Raw genomic sequence first — 17,327 nt, 5'->3', positions numbered from 1 at the left:
GTAGGTTCGAACCCCACTGAAGCCGCGTTACTTGGGTGTTTGTCAATGTTCTTTGACATACTTTGTCTTAAAAGCCTACAGCATGTGGATTGTCCTCATTTGTGAGAATTGCCACATGATTGGGACAGAAATAAGACACCTTTTAATATATAGGAGGGTGGCTCCCAAACAATCCTAGTACGCATTTTAGTGCTACTTTCAAGATGGCAGCGCCCATGAGTTTGAAATCATCGAAAATTTTCGGGACTTTCTCATCAAATATTTTCAATTTACGCCAATACAAATGCACGAAAGGTTCAGTGACACCCATCAGAGAATATGCATGTCTGAAACTCGGAAAAATATGTCGTATAGCTGTTGACATTTCTGTTCCCAATAATGAAAACAAGACCTTTTCTAGGCCCAGGGCCTTCTATTCAACAACGACAAAAAACAGTGTCGTCAGTGACAGTACAACAATAAAGCCAAGTGATCCACACGACAATAATGACCAAAAATTAAAATTGGTGGATACGAAAACGCAACCATCTCTGAAAGATTTCATGATGGGGGATACCGGCACTAAGAGTGATTCCATATACCGTGGCTATGAGCACATCCCGTATATTGATGAAAGTCTAGTATCTCGTGGTTTTGGAAGGAAAGGTACCTGTTTGTAATTGTGTTGAAAATTTGGTAGCGATTTCATACATGACGTCCCGAAATTTGGTAGCTATTACTGTGGCTAATTAGCTGTCGTTCCTGTGATGGGAACCTGTATATCTGACTAGGTCCCGTCTAATTGCAGTTAGATAGTCCTAGGAGTGTGCTAAATAGCCCTGTTTCCTAAAATAATAACGTTTTTAACTTGTTTCAAGATTGTCTGGTATTGAGACTTCCGTGAAATCAAAAGGATTACTTAGACAGTACTTTGCCCAATGAAAGGGGCAGCTCAGATTTTGAAAAGGGTATGGCAGCTTATAGTAAATGGGACACAATAAGTGTCCTACCCTAAGAAATCTTGAAAATCCAAGTCATACATGTAGGCCTATGTGGTATTTATAGGCCTACAGGTTTTCAGGCTCACTAAATCGTGGTGAAAATGCTTGTGGAGTTCATAGCTCTGTACATTGTGAAGAGTACCAGAAAATTACGACCAGAACCTGTCTGGATCTACCATCGATAATCAGGATAAGTCTGGCACTTTTGGAGTATACGGTACCTATGTAGTTTATGACAATCATGAACCTAAACCACAGTCTAGTTACTGAATAACCTAAACATTAGCCATTTAGCATGAAGGTGATCTAAACTGCAGTCTGATTATTTAGTAGCCTATATCTTCTACTATTTAAACCAAAAATGCATAAAAATATACTTCATGTATTTTTGTTTAAATTCATTAGATTTTAGAAATTCTTATCTGTTTTCTTAATGATTATTTCAGTGTATTTCGAAACGTATGGATGTCAAATGAATGTCAATGATACAGAGATAGCGTGGTCGATTCTTGAAAAAAGTGGATTCCATAGAACTCTCAATATCAATGACGTAAGCATTAGAAAATTGTAACCATTCATAAAAGACCTAGCTACATCAAGTATGGTGATACCGAGACTTTACACTTATGTTTCAATTGCAAAAACTATCACACCCTTCTTGACAGCCTACCTGATGGATAAGCCATTGCTGCCATTTTAGGCTGATGATTTCAGGAGTGGATCTAGGAAAATTGGAAGATGAAATGACTTAGAAGTTTTTCTGATAAAGCGAGGCGTCATAGGTTATTAAACGGGTCCCATCCTTAGTGTTAGGTGTTTTGGAAAAAATACATCCGAAAATATGCAATTTCCAAGAGGAGGGGTTTCAGATTTGCTGGTTTCAATGATTTTTGTCCTGACGAAAAGCCAAGGGCAACCCCAATGGACAGACAGGGGTCTGGACCGCCGAGACCACCCCCTAAATCCGCCCCTGAATATTCATCTTACTCTGCATCAGTTAATGAAATGTTTCATTCCAAGTGATATCTTGTGTTAATAAAGATCGAGATTAACCCTTTCGCTGCGTCACTGGTGTTTGTACTGTGATGTGCTGGGTCCCCAGATCAGAAGTGAAAGCAATTTATATAAAAAATACCATCTATCTTTTATTGGGCTTATTCATTAAGATGTTTCCTGATGAAAATAACTAGAAATATTGAATAAGAATTGTGATCTATTGTCAATTTGATCTTCGAATTGGGTCCTTGAAAGTCATTGAAATGAAACTGGTCATGGAGACACTATGAACCCCATCCTATTCTTTTTCCTTTAATTCATCTATCCCTTTGAGATTTGAGGTTTCTTTTTCCCATTTATGGCAATTAGTTCAGAGAATACTAAGGTCATCCCGATACTCGCGCTTGACAAAACCAGTCAATTGGTTTAAACCATGAATATTGTTCCCTCAATATCTCTTACCTTATACGCATGTACAGAGTATATGTTTTGTAACTTGCTTAAGTTGTCATATTGGGAAGATCATTACGTTAGTGACTTATCCAAATGATGACTTAGAATCAAGATGGCCAAATGGTGGCCACTGTTGTTCGCCAAAGCAGCACTTTTATTAACACATTTTTGAAGTTTTAAAATATGTATTTCTTTACTACTTTGAATATCTCATTTTTTCTACATTACAATACATAAATTTGAATTTCCATTTTCTCTATTCTTTACTGGTATTTAAAGAGTGACGTTATCCTTGTGATGACTTGTGCGATAAGGGAAGGCGCAGAACAAAAGATATGGAAGCGTTTGCAATTTCTTAAATCTCTGAAAAAGAGGAGACAACAGAGCAAGAAAAAATCTGAATTGAAGATCGGTATTTTAGGTAATCAACGCTAATGGCAATGTCTTCATGATTTTTAGCTCATCATCTTCAACCAGTGTTCTCCATATGGTGGGAAGAGTGGCTGCATTCATTCATTAGTGTAGCTTTTTAGACACTGAATGCTTTTTGTTGGGTGGGGGGTGGGGGATCAAAGCGAAGTTTGGTGCAATCTACTGCTGTTTGTCACATAACCTCTACAAATAATTTGGCACTCTGTAAGCAGAACATTGGCAAGGGAATGGGATATTTATATTATCTCTTTGGCAGGGGCATCAGATCAGTGCTGGCTGATTTTCAGAGCAAAAAATGACATGGGTAGTTGTTCTTTTCAACCCTTCGTGGAAAACACTGAAAACAACCAAATGCAATATCACGCTTCTCATCAATTTAAGTCATTCTTACTGATCTGATTTGCAGGTTGCATGGCAGAACGTTTAAAAACTAAGATTTTAGAAAAAGAGAAAATGGTTGACCTCGTCTGCGGTCCTGATGCTTACAGAGATCTGCCACGAATGTTATCGATTACGCAATCCGGTCAAACTGCTGGTAAGTATGAATAAATTGGAGGAAAAATCAACCAATCATTTGATAATCTTCCTATCAATTCCGCGCTCTGTAAAGTCATTCTCCCATTTTAAAATTTATACTCCATCACCTCGTCGTAGGTGTAGTGTTAAAGGAATGGCCTGATTTGAGTTGGAGTATGCGAATTTGAAAAATTGGAGTTAAGAAAATCATCACATACCGATAAGTTAGTTAAGATTGTAAGATTAATTAATTTTCAGTGAATGTTCTGCTATCTCTGGAGGAAACATACGCAGATGTTATGCCCGTTCGTTTGAATGAAAATTCGCGGACTGCATTTGTGTAAGTTGATTTCAAATACATTGAAAGACTATGTAGAAAATATGTTGAAAATTTCTTAAGCAGGGTCCCTTCCACTCCTTGATTCCTTAAAAACTCCTACTAAATGGAAATGCTTTTGAAGGTGCTTGAAACTCCTTTAATTTTAGCAAAATGTCGGAAACTCCTTTAAAACTCCTTCAATCTTGAGAAATACCGGTAGGCAATTACGGTAGATACTATAGAAGTTGTACATTAATTAGACTATGCCTAAATCAGTTGCAGTTGGAACCAGCTTCTTTTTGTTAAACCCTATTAGGTAGTATTAGGCAGTTACCGAAGTAGAAACCGAGTAAGTTTAGGTCATTTAGAAGGAGTCTTTTGTAATTGGGATATGTAAGTCATGCAGGTGCTTCCTTGAAATGTGAAAGTTTCTCCTTTAAAAATCCTTATACTCAGGAATGATTGATCTGTAGGGACTCTGTTAAGGTTGTTGATGCATCTTTATTTCATTCTAGATCGATAATGAGAGGCTGTGATAATATGTGTAGTTACTGTATCGTACCGTTCACCCGTGGCAGAGAACGAAGTCGACCAATTGATTCTATCATCGATGAAGTAAAGCAACTTTCAGACCAGGTGAATTATCTACTTCATTGTGCAGATACCACGATGGCAATGAGGGTGATTAAAAAGCTAGAAAATAACAGGGTTCTGTTTTAATAAGAGTGTAAGCTTACAGTGGTTTGAATTTTGAATTGTTTTAGTTTGTATTGAAGATGCCGGATACGATATATCTGATAGCAAATGGACTGAAAATTTGAGTTTTACTTTATGTGAAAGAAGACCCAATAGTATCTAAAGAAATATTACTTGATAAAGTAATATTGATGAAAGTGTAAACTAGATAAACTTCATTTTCAAATGTGTATACTTATGCTGAATACTGTATGCTTTTTATTATAACGAACGAAAGCATAAACTAAGGATGCCTCGTTTACACTTTTATGGATTTCTTACTATTGCAACTCTCTACCTAAGATTAAAGATAAGTTAAATACTTCCATACTTTAATGCTGGGTGTGACTATCCCAAATTTCTTGGAACCCTCTGATTTTCATGTGATGTATATAATTTTTGATTTGTCTGGATTAACTGATTCAAAGACATTTTTCAGCCCAAGACTGAGGCCAAGGCAATATGGTGATAGTCTGCATAGTCAAATGTAGAAGTATCCTAAAGTAGAAGTAGAAATTCTGAATTTTCATTTATATGCTTTATTTCAGGGTATCAAAGAAGTGACACTGCTTGGACAAAATGTAAACAGTTATCGAGACACATCCGTATCAGAATCATTCAACGTCACAAACAGCGATCAAACACACCTTAGTAAAGGATTTAGGACTATCTACAAAACGAAGAAAGGCGGACGACGTTTTTCCGACTTATTGGACTGCGTATCCAGAGTCGACCCTGAAATGAGGATACGGTTTACTTCCCCGCATCCAAAAGATTTTCCTGATGAGGTTTGTATTTTTTGATAGTTCACTGAGAACCTTAGCGCAAGTGGTATATCGCTCAATTCACTGAAAACCTTAGTGCAATTGGTATTTCGCTCAATTCACTGAAAACCTTAGTGCAAGTGGTACATCGCTCAATCGTGACCCTTGGTTCACGCAAGCTCTTATTACACCCAGTATTGGAGTGCCACGAACCGGCCACTTTCAGTACTGGGTGAATTTGATAAGGGACAGGTATGCAGCTGTACTAGGAAGGGGTTATAGATTTTTCATTGATAATTTTGAATTATGATATCGAGGCTCATTGATTTTTTATTTAGAAATTCTAAAAATGATGGAAAATTTGATAGCAACACTACAGTAGATTCCGCTCAAGTCGGACCAATATTTTTTAGATATCATTTAATCCATATACAGTGTCACAAGAATATCTAAAAAAAGAAACATCCGAGAAATGGTTATCCGAGTTGAGTGGATTACTATACTTTCTGTACTTCGGATTTATGGGGGTTCAAAGCCCCCAAACATCTGATCTAGATCTGCCCCTGCAGAAACATTGAAAGGAATTCATTACTCAACCTCTACTAATGAGGCGGAGATAAATCTACCAATATATGCTTATAACTTTATTTCAATTGTCCTGTAGGTCTTGTTTTTAATCAAAGAACGACAAAATATTTGTAATCAGATCCACTTGCCGGCTCAGAGTGGTAATAATGAAGTTCTGGATGCGATGAGACGCGGCTATACGCGCGAAGCGTACGTGCAATTGGTTAAAAATATTAGAAATATTTTGCCAGGTAATGAGACGTAGATAACCTCAATAAAAAACTAATCTAAATTCAAATACACCGTGATTGGACCAAATTTGTAATACGTGTAATGCCCTTGGTTGACAGGAAAACAACTAATTTCTAATCCCTCCACGTTATCCAACTGTAAACCTTGAGAACTTGGACTAGCCATGGACATAAAATGGAGTTTTCCACGCATTAACAATATCAAGTTGGTTTGTTGGAGATCCTTAATCGACATAGTGTAAAATGCATTAGGCCTATATGATCTTAAAAGTAAAATGTACCTGTACATCATGTCTAGTTTAGATCACCAAAGTCCACATTGTTGTTTACCTGAAATTTTTGTTTATACTAGTATTTCTAGTAACTTTAATGTGGTTGTTCTTTTAAAAGTCCTTTAATCACATTGCAGTGTGCCTCTTGAGCTGTTTTGATCAAGTAGTTTAGTTACTGTAATATTTAGATCTACTTAAACGAGTCGTTTTTAGTCGACTTTAGTCCCAGCGGGCTATTGCGTTCACTTTTCGTCCGTCGTCCGTCCGTCCGTTCGTCCGTCCGTAGACGGAATGCAGTTATTTTGGGAAGTTTTGAAGATGCTTCAAGGTAACGTCTTGATATTTGGGTAAGACATGTATCTACCCTAGACACATCTTCAGCCCAAAAACTGGCCCTGTCAGAATCAAGATGGCCGACATTGTTGTTCGCCAAAATCAGCACTTTTTACACATTTTTGAACTTTTTGAGGGAAATTTTGAAGACGCTTTGATCAATTACCTTGATCTTTCGGATATATGTGAATCCCCCCAGGGCCCATCAACATAACAAAAATTGGGTCGGTCGGACTCAAGATGGCCGTCCTATGACCTTTTTAGTGCCCAAAAATGTTAATTTTGGCCCGAATTCTGAGTCCTGTAGCTTCCTACTGGTTTGCCATTTCTCATTACAATTTGTGATGGGTGTTCTTTGGAAAGGGATATTTTATACCTGAGACAGGTATTTTTCATCAGCCAATTATGACGCAATTGGCGGCCATCTTGGTGTCACCAGTACTAATTCGTAAGTGGGAAAAAGTTTTTCCACATTATATTGATACCTAAGCGTATTTTGCTACCACAATCAATTAGAAAGTTGTAGCTCATAACGTGTTCTATGATTGTGGTGAGTTTCAAGGTAATTGGAATTCGTATATGGCCACCAGGGGCGTTGAATAATACAATATCTTAGCATTTCTTTATTATATTCGTACCTATGAATATTTTGTAACCACAATCAATTGGAAAGTTGTAGCTCATGACATCATCTATGATTGTTGCGAGTTTTAAGGACATTAGTTTTTCTATATGGTCACCAGGGGGCGTTGAATAGTAGATAACTTAGTATTTCCTTATTATATTGGTACCTAGGCATATTTTGTTTCCATGATCAATTGCAAAGTTGTAGTTCATGACATGTTCTATGATTGTGGTGAGTTTCGAGGTCATTGGGTTTTGAATATGGTCACCAGGGGGCGTTGAATAGTAGAATGACTTAGTATTTCCATATTAAATTGGTAACGAGGCATATTTTGTTATCACAATCAATTACAAAATCGTAGCTGCTGACATGTTCTATGATTGTGGTGAGTTTTAAGGTCATTTGTTTTTGTAAATGGTCACCAGGGGGCTTTGAATATTGAAATTGTTAGATTGTTGAGCATTTGAAACCACTTCCCAAGTGGGCATGGTGTCCCTGGACCCCTAGTTACATTGTGCATGTAGTTACTTTAGTATTCTTTTAGTTAAAAAAACAAGTCATTTAATCACATTGCCTTTTGACTCGAGCCATATATACAGTTGATATACAGTTACTCTACATTGTTATGTATTTGCATTCTGCAATTTGAATGTAATTTCTAGTATACATGTATTTACAGATGTGTCATTATCGAGTGATTTTATATCTGGCTTTTGCGGTGAAACTGAAGAGGCTCATCAAGAAACAGTTGATCTGATCAAACTAGTCAAATATAACTTTGCCTTTTGTTTTCCATACAGCATGAGAGGAGTAAGTCTTACAAATCTAATTAATGTTGTATCCTAATTATCTTCGGACGGTTTTCCTATCCATACTACAAAACTAACGTTTCCTTATCTTTGTTATAGAAAACGCACGCCTATCACAAGCTTTCTGATGATGTTCCTCAAGACGTCAAAAACCGTCGATTCATGGAGTTGATCAATGTGTTTAGGGACAATGCAACAATCGTGAATCAGCGTCAGATCGGACAAGTTCAATTAGTGCTTATAGAAGGGGTATGCTAAATCAAATTAGTCTTGTATGCTTGGTAATCTAAAAAGCTGTTTTAAGCTGTCATACACTACAGACTGGTTCTTCAGGGCTTCCATATATTATCTACTGGACTACAGTCAACCCCCGATATACCGCCCACATCAGTGCAGAACGATATTAGCAGTATGGAGTGTATTGGGGGTGTTTTACTCTGTATTTGTATTGAGATGTACATTGGCGGTAGGCGGGGGTGGCAGTATATGGGAGGGCAGTATATCGGGATCAGTATATTGACTGTACCTATTCTGGAGATTGGCTTCATTATTGGTGGCTTTGTATTTGCCATTGTTCAGAATGCGCCGATAAGTAATGACAGTTGTGTTGAAAAAACACTAGTCAGTAGTTTGCTGAGCGATTACATGAATTTTCACCATGATTTCTTTGTATTTTCAGGACAGTAAACGATCCATTGAAGATTTCGCCGGTAGAAACGATGCAAATACGAAAGTCATATTTCAAAAGAAGACGATTCCGTCGCTAGAAAACTGCGATGAATTTAAACCGATGAAACCTGGAGATTACGTCGCTGTTCAAGTTAGTATTTTTTAGAATTTTGAACTTGGAAGTTCCATGGTAGAATACTTGAACGTACGTTAAGTCCATTTCTAAAACTGTGAGTCCCAAAGCTATGGGACTACGTTTTGAGCCAATTCTAAATAGTGTCTTCAGTAGACTCTCCTTTGTTTGGCAAAAGGTTGGGACCACAAAGTTGACTTAATACTAGGACTGGTTTTCTAGACCAGTAGTAACTTCAAACTAAGGGCAAACTCAATTCTTTCTCAATTGAGTTAACCCCAGGGTTTTATACCTGTATAAAACTGGGCCCTGAAAATCAAAAAATTGAAATCAAAAGTGACAAAAAATTCATGTTTTCAAAAGTCTACACAAAGAATTATTTCTCAAGTGCAACTGATGAATATGCATTTTTTGCAGATAATTGATGGAACGTCGCAGGTTTTGCGAGGTATTCCTTTGTATCACACATCTATACGAGATTTTCACCGCAGGACTGAATCTAGATGACGCTGAAATAAGTTTTATTTATTGACTGCGATCTGTATTCATATGTTAAAAATTTTTCAATGTCTTAGATGTTAATTATCGGTAATAAATAGGATACTGTACTCGATAACTTAGTTAGTTGCTCTTTTACTTCGTTCGTCAATTAATAAGAAGGAACTCTCGCAACGCGAAGCCAACAATATAATCATCGGGGCCTTTACGGCATATTGTTTGGCCAAACATACGAATATGTACGTAGTACTGTTCGCCCGCTATGTCTTGAGTACATCTCCTTCAAGAACCCCTGGAAACCCCCTCTGGATCCGCGCCTGGCCTTCGCATTACCTTTCAATACGAATATAAAGAATTTGACTTGGGGAGACCCCGATATTTTTGAGTAGTTTTTGCACTTTCGTTTTGTCAGACTCGTTAACCTTGCGCGTTTTGATGTATGGATGTTTGCAGGCAGATGGCAGTTCATGCCAGATTTACAGCGCCGTATTTCTAGTTAGAAATGCATATGGTGATTACATATACGCTGTTTAAGATACGAAGGTAAATACATTGAGGTACGTAATAATAAACCTGCAGTACTGGTGATAGTGATAATGTCGGCTGGGCATTGGAAAGACCAGGCAAAACGTATTTCCACGGCCTATCTGAGTAACGGCCTATTCAGGAACCACGACGGACGAGACTAACTACGTGTACCGTACTTTCGACCAGGCCCGTAGCGAGAGGGGGTTTTAGGTTACGAGGAACCGCCGAAAAATCCGAAAAGGTCCGCATTTGAAAAATGAATTTTCAGAAATCGAATGTAATTTTGGGCGTGTCGTACTCCCGGTCCAATAGGCGTACAGGTACTCTTAGGAGTACCTGGTACGGGCCTGCTACGTACCAAAATTTGGCTACGCGTGATACACGTTTTTGGTAATGGGTTTAGCTGTTATCAAGTTTCTTGGGGTTTAAAAATCTGGTCGTTTCGAAAGCACTTGAGAAATAAATCACATCTTGAAAATACCAGAGGGTTCATCTATGTTAAAGATGCCGCGGGAGTCAGCAGTTGAGGTTTTTTGTTTGAACTTGCTCTACATATCATATTTAAGATAATGAATTTAATTTTTGATTTCTTACATAAGTGTTACAAAGGTGTGGAATAAGGCTTTATGCATCCTTCTTTGGAAAAATACTTGCAAAAGTACATATTGGATGCAAGTCTTTGAAATCTATGCAGTCAGTGAGTTTATATGTCCCGACCTTTCGCACTCCAACAAGCCCTTACTAGTCTCGAAAAAGCGGGAGTTCGTTTGAATGTTGTGCACTGACATGTATATACTGTATTCGATTACATGTATTCGAGCACGTCACCTCTAATCCCGAATAGATCGACAAATATACCCGACTATACTGGTACCCGATTATTTCAGAAAAATATGTAGACAATACTGTAAGCTGCTGATGATCGCTGGGAAATCTGCTGATGTAGCTGGTGATTGAACTCGCCAACAAGCGGAGGCTGATTAGCCATTTAATACCTTTCGTACGTGTCTCTACATGGAAAATCATCACCTTCTCTATATAACCATAGCTATTTTTTCCTACGAATTACGAATGCATTGAATATAGACCATATATATATATATTCTTAGCCATTGATAAAATACGCGACTGCGGTACTACGTATGTTTAATGACTAGCTTCTAAATCAGAATATACCAAAGTGAATGTATGACCGTCAAGAAAAGCGCCAAGGTTGACATTTTTCAACTAGTAGTATCTCAATTCATGGATCCAGTTCCACCGTCGTGAGTTAGTTAACTCCGTGTTGAAATTAGTTCATTTTCAATGAGTAAACTCTGAACTCGCAACTGTGGAACCGGGTCCAGGGTAATTCCCGAGAAGCCTGAAATTGCACAGGGGCTCGTATTTGAAGTTTGCGGGCGAGTAGCCCAGCTCATCCGATAACCCAGGTACCATCTAAATAGAAAAGGGTTCCCCTGAAATCCTTTAAATATTTTATGAGTTATATCCAATCTAAATCCGAAGTGTCTGACTACGAGTTGTCATCCTTTTCTATTTTACACAGTACCTGGGATATTAGATGACCTAGGCTACTATCCACCCCAAACTTTAACCAAGTGCTCATGTAGTTCATAGGTCCACTTAAACCACACGCTCCTGTATAAGGTCACATTCAAATATCGATCGTCGGTGAATGGAAATAGCCGAAGAAACCCGTCGTCATTCGGTAATACGCATGGAAATTGGTGGGGTGTAAGCCTATCTTCTTCCAGTAGCGATGCACATAGTCTTTTCTTTTTAAAATTGTATGTATTAGGTAGATCCGTTCTTTCAGGGGAAATGAATTAAATGAAAAATGAATATATTCTTGTGTTTAAAAAGCTGTTATTGTAATCAGGCCACGCATTATTTCGGTCTTGCAAGACTAGCCAACTATCTGTAAAATTGACTCGCAAACCGCACATTCATATGTCAACATAACTTCATTCATTATTCAAAGGTCGAATCAAAAAGCAATTAAAAGAGTGATATTTCGATTCAAAAACAAATGAGAGAGGGTGTGGCTCGTTGATAGTGTAATTGCCTCTTCGACTTGTCTTCATCTGTATATACATATATATGAAAATCCTGCGGGGCGACTATCGAAAAGAATTTTCGACTCCAGAACCTTCTAAATCGCCGAATAGCTTAGACATGCCAGGAGCGAAAACAAACCCTTTCTTAGGTTATCAAATACTAAGAACGCATTTGAAGAACCGAAGCTTGCGGCATGTCGAATAGCCTTTGTGTTGGCGTGCTTTCTAAGTAGTTTCACCTGTAAATATACATTTCGAAAATTATACGCTATTGTTTGAAATGAAATTTATGATAAGGTACGTTGACTAAGAGATGCTTTTCAGGTTAATCTGTCATGCCGAAAACATAATTCGATATATACTCCTTTGACTTTACATTCGAACAACGTAACTCAAGGTTTTTATCGCATTTCTAGGAAATATCGGGAATGGTCAACGGAAGTCTCAATTTCAGGGATTTTGCGCTCTCCAATTGCTCTCCAATTAGCTAAAGATTAGTGGCGGATCTAGGGTCTGATTCAGGGTGGGGTGCGACCCCAAAACAAGGCATATGATAGAAAAGGCACCCCGAAACTCGTCGGAAAGCATTAACTGATTATTTTGAAAACACAGAGAAGAAGCTTATGAATTTAAACTTTTTTCGGTATCGATTTGATATTTTCATTTTCCTGTAAATTTCAAGGCAACTTGACACTTTTAGGAGGGGTGCGCACCTCCTGAACCTCCCCTTGAATCCGCCCCTGAAGATGCATTGCCAGAGCGTCAGACGAATGGGTTTTGGGATGTAAATAGTAAAAACAATCCTGAAAGATCAATTTTCGCTTGCGCGGTTAATTGCGCGCTGTATTTAATGCAAATTATCTGCGTTCGTAGAAAAGTGTACTTATTTCACGTACGCTGACACGTTCTGTACGCGTATTCGGGCATTTTAATGCAGTTAAAATGATGACACATGTTTGCCCCATGACGATTTATCCTGCAAATTTACACATTATCAAGTAGCAACGCGTGAACTGTAATTCTATTAGTCGGTTCCATTAACGTAAAAACACCAGTGTTTGTTATAAAGTTGACGGGGTGACGTTTTGCCTGACATCTAATTGTGAACACAAAAGTCGTTGTTTATATACGATTCGTGATTCTATTCGCCAACTGCAACTTTTCGATTTCGCTCGTACTAGCGTAAGCGTTGTACTCGTGCCTAACAAGCCAAACTTTAATTCAAAAAAAGTAGACGACGCGGATCTTGAAGGGCATATGCCATCTTAATACAATATCGTATAAAAGTTATTTTGAAATGTGATATATTCACAAATATCCAATGATATGCTACTGGTTCGAATTTTCTTTCGATGGCATATGCTCATTAAGACCGGTCTTCATTTGTATATTAGATTAGTGATCAGATTAAAATGACCGTCGTCGGGACCCAGTTTTTTTTTTCGAAGAAATTTATTCCTTAGCCCATCGAACATAAACTAGGAATTAAATAAACGAGGAATTAGATGAATTCATTAGTTTCAACTATCTATTTTGCCAAACAGTGGGCTGGCCTTATCTCAAATCTTAACTCTGGATTTGTACCCGAAATGTATATTTCTTATCGCCTAAATTGAGACTAACAGGGAACTACGAACTGGATTAGGGACACTAAATATTTTGTTTTTCCATATTTCTTTTCGTTTCAATAATTGCAAGTTCCATTATTTCGCCTTTTGATATACATTTAAAACCTCCTCTGGCGGAGGAGTAGCACTGTTTAAACTTTCATAAATTGCCTGACAACGAAAGTGTATTTTAGATTGTCATTTTTTATTATTCGGTTGCTATTGTCATTCGGCTCTCGGCGGTTCTTTGAATTATCGCCTAATGAATTTCGGCGATGACAAAGCAATCGTCGAAAAATACCATCACGATGGAAACCGATTATCAGCCGTACTGAAATTGATATTGCCATGAACGATCTTTCTGTGTACGTAGAGGGTAGGGTGTATCTACTCACAGCCGATATCAGATTCTAGAACTTTCATTAACGACACAAATTTGCAAATTCTATTATAAAGCGATACCTCACACGGAGCATTTAGTGGCATTCGGAATTCCCCCAATTTCAGCTTGTCATGAAAGTCTTATATAATTGCGCAGTTTTTACCCCCAGGTGATTTTGTATTTTTAGTATACATACACACGAACTATGGCGGCGCCGACTTCCTGGGATCGAAGAGCCCTCGGCAAATCGAAAGGCGTAACGAGTAGAATTTCGCAGTGGAACAAGAAAGCCGACGAGCACCACCAAAAGCAACTGATCAACCCGTTTTCGGAATGGCAGGGCGCTTCGCACCGGGACAAACTGTCCAAAGACGATCCCGATTACGGCAAACCAGTCGCCGGGTCATCCACCGAGCGGAGAGGGCAACAGGCCGGGAGCCATATCAGCCGCGAAATCATAGAACTGTGCGAGATCATCTCTGACGTCGGGGAGCGCCAACGAGACGGGACGTGGTGTATCCGTTTCGGAACTCTGTTCGACACGTACACGAAAATATCGAATAAGCTCGTCGGTATGTTGATGCGAGCGCGAAAACAACGACTTATAGATTTCGAGGGCGAGATGCTGTTTCAAAGGAGAGACGACGAGGTCCTCATACATCTGTTGGTGAACCCATTCGAATTTGAGGAGATCAATTGATACCTGTATGCGTAAGCCATCGACTGTGACTTCGATGTCTGTAATCTAAGCGTATGGGTACATTGAACTTTCTGATTTTGTGACAGGCCTATTAAGTCATTGAATGACGTTCGCGTTCTTACGTTATTTTTTGTTCATACGGAAAATTGTTACACATTTGCGTTGCTTATTTTGGTATTTCATCTGATACCATTGATCGAAATATGTCCATCTGTGTTTGTTATCTAATAAAGTTAGAATTTTAAACGTCGAAAATAGATTTTCTAAATTTTTTTTTTAGAAAACTCGGCCAGAGCTTTCGACCCAAATCCATGGATCTTTGTCAATGTTCTAATCGAATGCACATGCATACGTGTCCCAAACATGGGATTTGTGTATTTTCAACTTTTAAAAATGTAACTTTATCTGATATCGTCTTATGACTTGCATATCTGAAATAAAAGATTTAGTTGTTTCTCATTTTGGCTTTGTAACGAAAATTCTTTCAGTCTTTTGTACAGTCTTGTCTTGAATTGTGTAATCATTTTCCGTTACTCGATCTTCGCTTACAGCTAAAAGGTATTACTGAATCCTTTATTGCAGAAAGGTTAAATCCCTTTTTGCACTAAATATGCGCGTGAGGATTTTTGTTTTGCAGATCGTGCATCATGACAAATGCCAGCTGACAATCTGTCATAGGCCATCACGATATTCATAGAGCTGTCCAGTCGATGACATCAACAACTACAGCAAACTTCATATAATACGGGCAAAGATATAGTGGTTATGAATAATCTCGTGAATAGGATAAAAAGAAAAAAAAACAACATCTACTATAGTCGAAGTCATCTATTCCGTACCCCAATTTCCATAGGCTAACGTAGAATTGTAGGTGTTACGAATTTGTTTTATTCGGAGGCATGCACTCGATATTACATACTCCCACCGCTTTTAGTATAGTTTCGTAATGGCTAGTCGATTTCGAATATTAAACTGCCTAAAAAACAAACTTTTAAAATAATCTATTCGTTTCCACTTTCTACATCTATACGGGCATTTATAATGGCGAAATGCATTAACATGAGTATATTTTTGAATTTCGAAATGTTACTTTTCAAAATTACCACGCCGAAAATCGCACAATATTTCATACTAATGGACCTCTAGGGGGTACTAGCGTCACAGCACGCTGCGAAAGATCGTGCCGTTTCATATTTGTTTTTAATCGTTTCCCGCAAACACTGGGGATCAAAGAGTTCCCACAGAGCGGATTCGCAAATAGCAATTATGAAATTAACAAAAGCCCCATTGCCACAGATCATCGGTGTGTCGTCTCGCAAAAAATATCAACTTCGCGGATCCTCCATCGGTGACGGCATCGGAAAAACGTGCGAAGTCCGACCTGCGTTCATTGAGTTATTCATCATTAACAATGCTCAAACAAAGCGAAGTGAATCGCTTCCGGAACCGCAGTGCTACTGTGGCAATCGAGGATTCTACTTATGGCAGGCGAGGATCCGCCTAGGTTCGCTAGTGTAGATACTTGGTCGTCCGCGTTCGATTTCTTCTACATTTCAATTAAATCTAAATGGACTTCTCTTGAATGAATCAATTATTTAAGAAAACTATACCGATATCCAATTAGAAGAATGAAAGTATTGTGTATTTGGTGGGTGCTGTGATAATACATGGACTCGGGAGTCTAAAAATCCTGTTCAAAGTTCATTTGAAATGAACTAATTTTGACAACGGACGACCTGGCGGGATAGGCGGTTTTGCGGGTACCCCATTCACACACAATGATTTGACTGTGCTAAAATTTGATTCGGGGTATTATGATCCATGCCAATTTGGCCCGGGCCAAATCATCACCATGGGATCAAGGCTTGTGGTAATTACGGCTATACAGAAAAAAATGTATATATATGCTTAGAAAGTATCTGCCAAACGGAGTTTTTCCTAACTCACTGAACGCAGGTTTGTTTTTGGTGAGACCAAATTTGACACGGGCCATATAGGTACATGTCCATTTGGCACCCGTGTGAACAGTTGTTACAGGCCAAATTCGGCACGGGTCAAATTGAGCCCGGGTAGAAAATGCTCTTGTGATCGAGGCTATATTTCTAACACAAAATGTTTAGTGAAATGAAAAAATAGTGAAATCAGGAAATATATTATGGAGGATGTTATGAAGATGAATTCAATTTGAACAAGACCTTTTAAAAAACCTTCCCACGAAGGTCCGCGATAGAAATGAATCTTTACTCAGTACCCTTGGGGACAGTATATATTTTGGTTGAGCGGGTACCGAGTAATACGAGATACGGAGAGGGAACGGAAGTAAAAGAATATAGAAGGCTCAAATTTTCCAAATGAATTTTAATAGTATAATATAATTCACTGATTTAAATTGTAATTGTGATTGCAATTTATTTGCGATCTAAAAAATATAATAAACAATACGATATGATAAGAATACGAATGAGAATGCCAGGGACCAAACTATTTACTGAGTTGACTGATACCGAGTAAGGACCAGTACGCAGACATTTTTTTCGTCTTATTTCTTTCGGACGTGCAATGTAACGATATATCAGCCGAATATATCTCTATAATAAGAAACCTTATTCGCAAAAACGTATGACGGAGATGACCGCGGAGCTTACGTGTTCGGAGCCACAACATTAAGTACGGATCACCGGTTAAAGATTCATTCATGAAT

At 38.2% G+C, this 17,327-nt stretch overlaps 2 protein-coding genes across 6 annotated transcripts; both read left to right on the top strand.

The window, feature by feature from the left end:
- The first annotated feature begins 207 nt into the window (after nucleotides 1-207).
- Nucleotides 208-9,460, top strand: LOC141910075 (mitochondrial tRNA methylthiotransferase CDK5RAP1-like). 4 transcript variants are annotated; one of them, XM_074800811.1, is made up of 13 exons: nucleotides 208-294; nucleotides 858-947; nucleotides 1,427-1,530; nucleotides 2,709-2,850; nucleotides 3,268-3,396; nucleotides 3,636-3,717; nucleotides 4,212-4,332; nucleotides 4,980-5,219; nucleotides 5,860-6,013; nucleotides 7,923-8,053; nucleotides 8,152-8,301; nucleotides 8,732-8,872; nucleotides 9,272-9,460. In XM_074800811.1, the coding sequence occupies exons 3-13, from the start codon at nucleotides 1,453-1,455 to the stop codon at nucleotides 9,359-9,361; spliced, it is 1,458 nt and encodes a 485-aa protein (XP_074656912.1). In that variant the 5' UTR covers nucleotides 208-294; nucleotides 858-947; nucleotides 1,427-1,452; the 3' UTR covers nucleotides 9,362-9,460. The 4 variants fall into 4 exon arrangements, with proteins under 4 accessions (XP_074656912.1, XP_074656899.1, XP_074656894.1 ...); XM_074800798.1 differs by having other exon boundaries at nucleotides 211-645; XM_074800805.1 differs by lacking the exon at nucleotides 858-947 and adding an exon at nucleotides 1,045-1,197 and having other exon boundaries at nucleotides 247-294.
- A 320-nt stretch (nucleotides 9,461-9,780) lies between these two features.
- LOC141914567 (actin-binding Rho-activating protein-like) lies at nucleotides 9,781-15,027 on the top strand. 2 transcript variants are annotated; one of them, XM_074805804.1, is made up of 2 exons: nucleotides 9,781-9,895; nucleotides 14,114-15,027. In XM_074805804.1, exon 2 carries the CDS (start codon nucleotides 14,132-14,134, stop codon nucleotides 14,624-14,626), a length of 495 nt encoding a protein of 164 aa, XP_074661905.1. In that variant the 5' UTR covers nucleotides 9,781-9,895; nucleotides 14,114-14,131; the 3' UTR covers nucleotides 14,627-15,027. The 2 variants fall into 2 exon arrangements, with proteins under 2 accessions (XP_074661905.1, XP_074661901.1); XM_074805800.1 differs by having other exon boundaries at nucleotides 9,781-9,909; nucleotides 14,114-15,026.
- Nucleotides 15,028-17,327: the final 2,300 nt, after the last annotated feature.

Source organism: Tubulanus polymorphus, chromosome 1 (assembly GCF_964204645.1).
Source record: "Tubulanus polymorphus chromosome 1, tnTubPoly1.2, whole genome shotgun sequence".
NCBI classification, from domain to species: Eukaryota; Metazoa; Nemertea; class Palaeonemertea; order Tubulaniformes; family Tubulanidae; genus Tubulanus; species Tubulanus polymorphus.
The sequence above is the reverse complement of the archived record's forward strand: the minus strand, read 5'-3'. Positions and strand labels throughout refer to the sequence as shown.